At 41.4% G+C, this 10,425-nt stretch overlaps 3 protein-coding genes across 3 annotated transcripts; 2 read left to right on the top strand and 1 right to left on the bottom strand.

Moving 5' to 3' along the window:
• Positions 1 to 117: 117 nt before the first annotated feature.
• On the top strand, positions 118 to 2,064 carry LOC130161854 (cytochrome c oxidase assembly protein COX19). The gene is made up of 3 exons (XM_056365177.1): positions 118 to 293; positions 438 to 549; positions 685 to 2,064. The coding sequence occupies exons 1-3, from the start codon at positions 212 to 214 to the stop codon at positions 776 to 778; spliced, it is 288 nt and encodes a 95-aa protein (XP_056221152.1). The 5' UTR covers positions 118 to 211; the 3' UTR covers positions 779 to 2,064.
• A 145-nt stretch (positions 2,065 to 2,209) lies between these two features.
• LOC130161853 (RNA-binding protein with serine-rich domain 1-like) lies at positions 2,210 to 6,304 on the bottom strand. The gene is made up of 7 exons (XM_056365176.1): positions 6,209 to 6,304; positions 5,555 to 5,701; positions 5,130 to 5,309; positions 4,650 to 4,752; positions 4,350 to 4,503; positions 4,064 to 4,205; positions 2,210 to 3,851 (listed from the first exon to the last, which is right to left on the bottom strand). Coding segments are annotated over exons 1-7 (828 nt in total). The 5' UTR covers positions 6,211 to 6,304; the 3' UTR covers positions 2,210 to 3,751.
• Positions 6,305 to 6,760: 456 nt separating this feature from the next.
• LOC130162025 (solute carrier family 2, facilitated glucose transporter member 11-like) lies at positions 6,761 to 9,962 on the top strand. The gene has a single exon (XM_056365456.1). It carries the CDS (start codon positions 6,850 to 6,852, stop codon positions 8,455 to 8,457), a length of 1,608 nt encoding a protein of 535 aa, XP_056221431.1. The 5' UTR covers positions 6,761 to 6,849; the 3' UTR covers positions 8,458 to 9,962.
• Positions 9,963 to 10,425: the final 463 nt, after the last annotated feature.

Genomic DNA, 10,425 nt, shown 5'->3' with positions numbered 1-10,425 from the left:
ATTAAACCCGAGTTTTTTTTTCTTTTTTTTTTTTATCATCGATGTGATCCACTCTATTACATCCGTGCTCTATTACTAATGTCGTCGCCTAGTGACGGCCCCAAAACAGAACGTCATATTTACGCGACAGCGGAGTCACGCACAGTGACAGTTTCCTGTAGTTCAGAGGACTCGCAGCTTTTTAAGTAAAGCTACTTAAACTCAGATAAACATGTCTACTGCCATGAATTTTGGCTCGAAGTCTTTTAAACCTCGGGCTCCGGATAAAGGATCTTTCCCTCTGGATCATTTCGGTGAGTGAAGACACTCGGCTGTGTCCAGGAAGGGTGAATAACATTGAAACATTCCGACGTGCACAACACGCACTTTATTTTTATTTTGCCATTAACATGAACATGACAAGCCTTGACTTATGTGAGGTTGCTTTTTTATTTCAGGAGAGTGTAAAGACTTTAAGGACAAGTTCATGAAATGTCTGAGAGACAGCAGCTACGACAACTCCCAGTGTCGACTGCAGTCCAAAGATTACCTGGAGTGCCGGATGGAGCAGTAAGAACCATTATTACAAATACTAACATGCGGTGGTGACTCAGTTAAGTTTAACAGTGTGCTCATACTTCTAAACAAAAAATGTCATGTTTTAATCAGAGCTGCATAATGTCCTTGTTGTTTTGTGTTTTCCAGTCAGCTGATGGCCAAGGAGCCTCTGGAGAAACTGGGATTCAAGGATCTGATGGATCCTCCTCCCAGCCAAGCGGACAGTAACACTAAACCGTGACTTTACACCAAAGCTGCTGTTTCAGAAATACAAGGATGGTGTTTCTCTGAACTTGAAAGATTCAACAATTAGCTGGGGATAGGATGAGGCAAAGACTGCTGTGAGTGTGAAGCTGAGGAGGACACTGGTTTGACTTGCCGCCTTAGTTTGAGGTCACAGAGAACAATGTAATTTTCTCAATCACTTGTGTACATAAGATTATTATGCATAATATATAGAGATGTTGTTTTGTGGTGTGTCAATAAATTCTTTGTATTTAAACTAAACTTTGTGTTGATCGACCTAGATTCTTTTATTCTTCTCAGCTGCTGGAGGCTCAACAGTTTGAGCTCTGTGTCAAAAATGGTTCGTTGTTTCAAAGCATATGATACAGTTAATACGGTGGCAGCTGCTGTTGGCATTGCATTTGTATGGTCCCATATAATAGGGATTCAAATATTGTCCATTTACTGTATACTGTATTTTATTTGAAGTTCAAAACCTGGAATTCCTAACAACGCACTGGGGGGGGGAATCTGCTATCTAGACTCAGATTGATACTAGAGCCTTTAGACAAGTATTTTTCTTATTAATAAGTCTATAAGAGGAAAATATATTCATTCCCTTTTCAGTATATACCAAGAAATACAAGCAGAAATCACAAAAGGCAGATAGGATATAAATATGTAAATATGTAACCCCCATTAAACATTAAAGAAAGAAAACAAAAACTTCAATATAAAAGCGACATGTTGTAGTTTTACAGGGGGTTGTGTGCCAGACTATTTCTTTACTGGGCACAGTTCCTGCAGTCTTTTCATCACTGTAAGGTTACCAGGCAACCAGTGCAGACACTTTGGTTTTTGTATGGATTAAACGAACGAGACATAACATAATGATTAGTGAGCTGTGTGCAGCGGTGATCCTAGACTCTGGGGAAACTGCAGTGTCTTTATGGGAGGTTTAAGGGGGTTTATAATGTAGAAATCAGCAAATGTTGTTGTGACTGGTTCCTCCCAAAACGATCGTGTGAATCATAAAAAAAAAATCAATGAATCACACTTAAATGTTTTTTTTTTTTTTTAAGTTAAAACAATGACATTTATTGTCAAGTCGCAAGTTGAACGGCACATTAAGCCAGCAATACAAAATGAGGCACACGTACACACACCACGTCATGCAGATTGCATCAGTCCACCACAGAGGCAACGATTAAACACAACTGTTGCTCCCTAAACTAAAACCACAAACATCTGGATCAGAAGTTCACAGTGTGACATATATATATATATATATATATATATATATATATATATATATATAAAAAAAAAACAAGTGGGAAAAGGAACAAAAATTCCTGATGCATCAGTAATTCAGCGAGTGACACTCTTACCTCTTTCTATTGACAATCTAATGATGACTATATCATTTTTTAACTTACTGTATATTAGAACGGACACATATTGCTAACTGGTACTCTACTGAATATAACTCGCATGTATAGCTGCCTTTGTAATGATTTACTGTAAACGGTGATGCAGTTACAAACTCTGCTATGACATCATACAGTATGTTAAACATAGGTGTTTTAATACAATCCCAACCCAAGAATTAAGAGTGTGGGAGCCACCAGACTCTCATTCACCGCAGTGAAATATATGGTCCAGATGTTATTTTGTCCCACCCCCTCTAGATCCCTTATTCCATATAGGCAAATTAACTGAGGAGGAGGGTTACAGTACAGCTTGTTTTAAAACTCAGTATTGATGTATAGTTAAAATATGACCAGTAGCACAATTTAACATCTTATAAGATTATATTATATTATATTATTATTATTATTATTATATTAAAATGCCACTGGACAGAAATAAAAGTGAACATCTTGGTCCTGCCAGATGGATTTCAGAGAACACTGGTTGACGTATTAAACTGTAGATTTACTTTAAGAATGTTTTAAAGTCATTGGTGGGTTTACTGTTTCGGTGATGACAGCAGTGACATGAGATTCAATCATGTTTACCCAGCAGATAATTTGCTCTGTGCATGTGATGGTGGGTGATAAAACATTTAGTGCGTTTTTGGACTCGGCTGAATTGGATGGAAATGTGCATTAATTTGTTTTGGTTTTTTTTGCAGAATTTCAGGAAATGTTTTTAAGATTTTCGTGGAAACTTGACTATTGTGTTCAGGGTTTGATACATGGCTTTTACATTTTTTTAAATGACATATCAACTACATACTGGTGTGTTTACAGCACAAGATATAGTTTTAGGTCTGACTCAGTAAAGCAATGACACTAAAGCACAACATTTTAGCACTTCTAATGAAAATGTATTTTTAGCCTTCACCTGTGCATATTTGTCATATACCTGAGCAATATTAGCTCATTGCAGGTGAACTGGTAACAGTGTATATGTCTGCCCATAAATAACAAGAAATTGCAGTACAGAATGGCCAAAGTAGATTTTAGGTCATTTACAGACAGTCTGTCGTAGTTTATCCACCAGAGAGCGCTGACAAGTTTATTTTTACACTGTAATTCGTCCCACTTAGTGTGTGTTTTGGTGACACTGTTTGATTATGTGTTAATGTTTAAAAAATATTATCTGCACATATGTCTTTATCAAATATTTTAAACTCCTAAAAATTGTTATCAGCACCTCATGTTCATCAGTTCTAGCTGGAACATGTAAAGCAGATCTAGCATTTACATACAGGAAGTTATTTACATAACTATAATTCAGTTTCTCCACTCTCCACCAATAACGTATTATTTACTGTAAGATTACTATCACCATTTAGCTCCATCAGATAGAGCTGCTGCTTCTCATATTATACAGTGCATACTCTGATGTTAGCACGAAACACTGGTTCAAACTAACTAGAAAAACCTGTATCTCCTTCATGTTCGCATGGTCACACCGACACTGATCAAAAGGACACAGTAGAGGAGCAGATCAAGACGAGGGGGGGGTGGGGGTTCAATAATCATTAGCGGGAGGAGTTGGAACTGGAACGTGACCGGTGACGGCGGCGGCCAGGGGATCGAGACCTGCGTCGTACTGGAGAGCGTCGCCGTGGAGACCGAGACCTAAGAGACAAAAAAAAAAAAAAAAAAAAAAAAAAAAAAAAAAAAAAAAGTAAGACAAAGTAAGAAAAAATGTTTGAGAGTGAAAGACCAAAAGCAAAATCTGACTGGACAAGGGTAAGAAGGTAAATCCTACTCATCTCAATGCCACAGCAACAAACTGTAAATATAGAGATTGTATCAGCCGCTCCAGCAGCTGATCACATGCTGCTTACCTTCTCCTCATTCGAGGCGGCGTGCGTCGCCACATCGGGGGTGGAGGAGGCATCCTGCGGGGAGGGGACAGCCTGCGAGGAGGAGGGCGCACAGTCGGAGTCAGCACGGCCGTGACTGTGATTTCCTGACCGTCAATCTGACCTGAAAAAAGAAAATCCAGCAAAATCTACACATTAATTTCTGCACATTAGTATAAGTGCCACCGTGTCAGTGTCACTTACACTGTATTATACATGACTTAGAACATTGCTCTTATACAATCAGTGTTCCCCCACATCCTCTTACCTCCGTCCATGTGTTTCAGGGCCTTCTCCGCCTCCTCGGGTGTCTCAAACTCCACGTAGGCGTAACCTTTGGACAGGTGAGGGTGGATGCGGTTCATGGGCATGTCAATCATCTTGATCTTGCCATAGGTGGAGAAAATCTCCTGGATGTGTTCCTGCAAAAAGGCACAAAAGAGGACACTTGAACATTTGCACCAACATCTACATCGAGGTATATTTATATTTTTAAAGTAATCGGCAGAGAGATGATGAGATGTCAGAGAGATGTGCCACGCAGTCGGCAGCATGGTTAAGCGTTCACCTTGATGACGTTTCTCGTCAGCCGGCCCAGGTACACCTTGGTGGGTTTGGGTGTGGGGCTCCTACGTCGTCGGTCTCTGTCATCCTTCTTTGCTGATTTTGACCTTCAGTGACATTTGCATTGCAGTTATTATCAGTGGTGGAAGTGGTACTCAGATCTGTTACTCAAGTAGCAAGATCACAGTGTAAAAATACATGCATTCATTCAATTGTACTTGAGTAAAAGTATAAAAATATAAGCATCAAAATATACTTAAAGTACCAAAATTAAAAATGGCATATTGACAGAATATAATTATTGATATGCATTCATTCATGTAGCACTTTAATGTAGCAACTTTAAAACATTTTTCACCGACATCACCAATAACGCCTGACTGTACTGTGAGAGACTCAGACAATCTTAATTTATACACAGAAGAAATAAGGTTTAACTGCTTGCTTAATACATTACAATATTTAAAAATGACCAATTCCATACTTTGAGCGTGAGCGTCGTCTGTTGTTGTGGCGCTGGCGGCTGGGGCTCGGCGAGGAGGATGAGGAGGAAGAAGAAGAGGAGCGGGAGCTGGACGAGCCCGAGTGGCTGGAGGCAGAGGAGCTGGAGCCGCTGGAGGATCCAGAGCTGGAGCCTGAGCTGCTGCTGGAGCTGGAGCTGGACCTAAAACAACAGCAGGTTTCAGGATGGGGAGGAAGTGGCTGAACCAGCATGTGCTGTGACATTACATGTGACTGTGTCAAAGTCAACACAGACCAGCTCAATACTGACAGAGAATCGTTGTAATTAAACCACCCTGTGTCTAACATTTCCCTCTAACCTGACAATGAAATGGAAAACAAATGAACATAACAAAAACAGAACCTGACAGCTGCATCCAGTTTTATTTTGTAAAATTAGCCCCTGACCTGCTGCTCCCACTGGAAGCACTGCGCCGTGTACGGTTCTTCTCTCGGCCCCGGTCTTTGTCGGCCCCGTCTTTTGTGGCTCCTGACTTCTCCTTCACTCGCTGTTTGCTCTTGTCATCCTCCTTCCTCTTCGTTGGGGAAGGCGCCCTGATGGAGGAGAGGAAAGCAAACACGAATCAGGCTTCAAGGCTCTGAATGTCACCTGGCAGATATTAAATCGCTTTCACTAGAAGCAAGAACAGATGTCTATTGGATCTGGTGTTTGCGAACTGTAACATCAAACTTTCAAGCTGACTGTTGTTTAATGAGTAAACTTATAAACGGGTTTCTAAATTTTAAATTCACAGGTATCCATATACGTTAGTAAAAATACTGCAAATATGACTGCACTTTTGAAGCAAATAAATAAGATGTCAAATTGTTTGGTAAAAATCCATTACGATTTCACAATTAATAGCGCTAATTCAAACGGCATTAGCATTACCATTAGCTAGTGAGCTAATATCAGTTTATTATGCTGTGCTGGTATTCAGGTGTGCGCTTTTTAAACCAAAACATTGTGGTTATTCGACTCTGGCGTTACAGCGTTGTTATTAATTAGTCATACATGAAAATAACAAAGAAACACTAACTGAAATTGTAACGTTTACTTACATCTTTTCGCCTACTCGCGACAGTTATAGTCGCAGAAAGATGACGTAACGCTTTAGCTTGCTGTAAACCAATCACAACATTGTGCGCACATAGGCGGTGACCTGCGATGGCTATGTGAAACTATTTCCCTCAACATGGGCTGCCAGGTTATTTTATCCTATTTTCGCTAGTTATGTAGCCCTTGTTGTCTCCTTTTAGAAGTTTAATGATAATAGCTGAAAGCAAAAACACAATCAATATTGAGTGTAAAATATAATTACATATTATGAACGTGATACACCGAATTCATTGTAAATTTGTTGATCCTACAGGTGTGAGTTGTTTTAAAATAGTGTAGTTCATCATTATTATGTTATGTTATATTGCCTTTGACTTTTTTGTTTTTTCTTCTTGTATCTTCTGAACTATTTTGGTTTTTTTTTTTTATTCCTCTCTCTCTGTATTGCCTGTATATTTGAATGTTTTACAATAAAGATTGAAAAAAAAAAAACCGGTGTGATGCCTGACAGGTTACACTGAGGACATTTAATACATCATCTGAAGGTAGGAAGTTTGCCTGATGGCTAACGGTAGTTTTAAAGTGGAGCAACACGGAGTGAAGGGCATGCACGTTTTCTTCCTCTGGAACAGCTGAGCTTAAGATGAACTCCACACATGATACTGACCCGGAGGAAACCAGCGAAACGCCAGGCAGTGCCAGGATCCTTGCTTTGACTGTGTGCTCTGCAGCCATTGGAGGCACCTTCCAGTATGGCTACAACATCTCAATCATCAACGCTCCTACCAGCTACATTCAGGGTTTCATCAACGATACCTACATGGAGCGGTGGGGCACAAGCTTGGACATCCCTCAGGTGACCATACTGTGGACTGTTATTGTATCAGCCTTCTCACTGGGAGGTTTGGTGGGTGCGCTTTTAGCAGGTCCTATGGCAGTCCACTTTGGGAGGAAGAACTCGCTGCTTCTGAACAATTCTTTCCTGTTTGTTGGCGCTGTGCTGGTGCTAACGTGCAGGGTGGCAAAGTCTTTTGAGATGATCATCCTCGCTCGATTTCTGGTGGGAATGAACTCAGGCGTAAGTATGAACATTCAGCCTATGTATTTTGGGGAGAGCGCCCCCAAACACCTCCGAGGTGCTGTGGCTTTTTCCTCAGCTGTTTTCACTGCATTTGGGATTTTCTTGGGTCAGGTTGTGGGACTCACTGAGCTGCTGGGCACAGAGCCTCTTTGGCCCTACTTACTAGCTAGCAACGCTTTGCCGGCATCGATCCAGCTGCTTACCTTACCTTGGTTCCCTGAAAGCCCCAGGTACCTACTCATTGACCGGGGGGATAGGGAAGCGTGTGTCCGGGCACTTGGGAGACTCCGCGGTGGGGAGGCTCCTGTCTCGGAGATGGAGGAGATGCTTCAGGAGCAGCAGCAGCAACAATCAATAGCCTTAAGTTCTGGAGGTGCAGCTTCTGCCAAGACGCCCTGGGCCTTGTTTAAGGATCGCGACCTGCTACCCCAGCTCAGGACAGTCATGGCTGCCAGTAGTGCTATGATGCTCTGTGGCAATGACTCCTTCTACTTCTATGCTTCTTACATCTTTCTCGAAGCAGGGATCCCTCCAGAGAAAGTCCAGTATGTCACCATTGGCACCGGGGCATCTGAGCTTACCGCTTCTATACTGAGTAATTTCCTGATTGAACGTGTGGGCCGCAGGTACCTTCTCGTCGGAGGGTACAGTCTTATGTCTTGCTGGACTGTAGTCTTCACTGTAGCTCTTAACCTCCAGAGTCGCGGGGTGGCGGGGATGCCCTACCTCAGCATGGCATGTGTTTTCTCGTACATCCTCAGCTTTGGCTTGGGCCCCGCAGGAGTGACCGGGATCCTACCTGCTGAGATCTTTGACCAGGCGGCTCGCCCGGCAGCGTACATGGTCGCCGGCTCGCTCATGTGGATCAGCCTGTTCTTGGTGGGAATGTTGTTCCCTTTCATTGTCAACAGCTTGGGGGACTTCTGCTTCTTGCCTTTCTTGGCTGTTTGTTTGGTGTCTGCTTTGTTTTTGGGGCTCACATTACCAGAGACTAAAGACAAGACGCTGGCTGAGATTACCGCAGAGTTTCATAGAAAAAATGAAACGAAGAATGACAGGCCAGGGAGGCAGGTGGATGAGTCCAACACAGATCAGCCCCAGCTCCATACGGCCTGTTCCTTCACTAGCCTGACACAAGATCCTGGCTGCAACCAAAAGAATAGGGACTGAAATTTGACATGCTCCAGTGAAAGTGGGAACAAACCAGGCTGTGCCTTTTGTGGTCGCTAAATGCACTTTCACTGTCGGGTAGATTACTCCAGAGATATAATCTAAATTCCTTATTGATGAAAGACGATCTCTGCATAATGACTGATAATTCATAATTTAATTATGAGCTTTAAGATTCTGTAGCCATTCACTGGATGTGTGAAGTATGTAACAGATGTGCTGTCCTTATCTCACTACTCAGGCAAGAGAGTGGTAAGATACTCTTCTGTTGTGATCTCTGTTGTGGCAATTACATACAGTACGCTCGCACAGAGGAAGCATCCTAATAACCTCAATCAGCTACTACTACTAATCAGCTAATCTGCTACTGTTTATAGTTTTTTTTTATCATAAACATGACTTCATGTTTAAGTTTGATCAACGTTTTGAATGACTTCACCCTTTATAAGTTTAAGGTATAAGAAGGAAATTCACGTCACAAGAAACAATCTGAACGGCTGGGGAACAGATAAAGAGCTTGTGAAACCTGTAGTAAGTCACTGTCTTGAGTCGTAATGTGTGTTTCTAACTGAAGGAAGGAGTCAAGACAATAATATACCTCACATGAAGCCTCATAGTCCTCACTCATACCCACTCCAACTCTTTCCAGTAGAGTGGGTAATCGTTTGAATCGCCTGTATTAAAGGATTACTCACCCTAATTCAACACATCTGCACTGGGTAGATAATGGTGCTTGTTTATTATGTAATCTGACTGTTTTGTTGACATGTCTGTCTAGTTCAGTGATCCATGTTTGTGCACCTTTTTCCCCCACAATCAAAGATCCAAGTGGAAATATTGACTCCAAACTCTGGCAGCTTTGGTGTCATGTTCTACCCGGTTCATTTCGCAGGATATCATGCCTCTGTAATTTATCAACAAACCTGTGGTGCTGCTCGCAATTTAACAAACGTATGAAACATCATCTGAGGCACTGAGTGGACGGCTGCAGCGCTGCAAACGGTCCAGTAGGTGTTGCACTGTCACTGTTGTTTGCGTGCTCTCCTTCACATACTGGAAATATAAAGCTGTATGATATCAAAAATGAATCACAGATGTATTTCAGCCGAGTGAAGAGGACACATTCAGCAGCTGTCAGCTCAACAACCTCTCCAGGCCGTCTGTCGACCAATCTGTCATGGCTTCTGTATAATTTCTTAGTAAAACATTATTTATTCTTTCTTTTTTTTTTTTTTAAATGGTAATCTAAATCACCGTTTCAATCATTTTCCTGGAAACTTTCCTGGATTTCAGGGAGGAAAACACACGTAGCATGTTGAAGACGCTGTGCACTGACTGAATGAATTTACTAGTTACTGTATGACACTGTCAATCCAAAGAATGTTATGATAGTAAGCATGTGATAAAAATGTGTAATGTTCAGGCTGTGTTTTTAGTTATTGGCTGCAAAAATACATTATATTTATTCAATGGGAACAATAATAAAACATAAAAGTGCTGATCTACACCATTGTCTTCCTGATTTGGGCAGTTTGACTGATTCTGCCTGTCAGATCGAACTGCTTTCTTAATTACGTTTAATCACATTACTTGGTCTCCCTCTGGTACTTTAATCCAGCCGCTCCCCTTTAAATCTGTTAGCGTAATAGTGTTTATTTGTGGAAACAAGTGCTGTTTGAGAGCATCTCACTCTGAAGTGAGGAAAGGTTCAAGTGTGCTGTTTCACTGGACTCTGTTACATCATTTCAGCATAATTGAGCAAAGCCTCCCAGGCTGGTAAAATTGTAAATAGATGGCAGAGGAATTGGATTAATATTTAATCATGTGCCCAAACAAGTGGGTTTTTCGTGTGTTTGAGAGCGTGGCTATAAAAACAATAGCAATCTTGTCTGAAACTGTTTTTTAAATCACAACAGGAAACAGGATATATACTAAACTGATAAAAAATAGAAATGTGCTCATGTGTTT

Source organism: Seriola aureovittata, chromosome 21, assembly GCF_021018895.1.
Source record: "Seriola aureovittata isolate HTS-2021-v1 ecotype China chromosome 21, ASM2101889v1, whole genome shotgun sequence".
NCBI classification, from domain to species: domain Eukaryota; kingdom Metazoa; phylum Chordata; class Actinopteri; order Carangiformes; family Carangidae; genus Seriola; species Seriola aureovittata.
The sequence above is the reverse complement of the archived record's forward strand: the minus strand, read 5'-3'. Positions and strand labels throughout refer to the sequence as shown.

What these genes read in the sequence shown, in the direction of transcription:
- LOC130161854 (XM_056365177.1), top strand. Translation starts at nt 212, where the DNA reads ATGTCTACTGCCATGAATTTTGGCTCGAAGTCTTTTAAACCTCGGGCT. An exon ending in TTTCCCTCTGGATCATTTCG is followed by an intron (nt 294 to 437) that starts GTGAGTGAAGAC and finishes TTTTTATTTCAG; the next exon opens with GAGAGTGTAAAGACTTTAAG. An exon ending in CTGGAGTGCCGGATGGAGCA is followed by an intron (nt 550 to 684) that starts GTAAGAACCATT and finishes TGTGTTTTCCAG; the next exon opens with TCAGCTGATGGCCAAGGAGC.
- LOC130161853 (XM_056365176.1), bottom strand. An exon ending in GCTTCCAGTGGGAGCAGCAG is followed by an intron (nt 5,310 to 5,554) that starts GTCAGGGGCTAA and finishes CTGTTGTTTTAG; the next exon opens with GTCCAGCTCCAGCTCCAGCA. An exon ending in CCTGAAACACATGGACGGAG is followed by an intron (nt 4,206 to 4,349) that starts GTAAGAGGATGT and finishes TTCTTTTTTCAG; the next exon opens with GTCAGATTGACGGTCAGGAA.
- LOC130162025 (XM_056365456.1), top strand. Translation starts at nt 6,850, where the DNA reads ATGAACTCCACACATGATACTGACCCGGAGGAAACCAGCGAAACGCCA.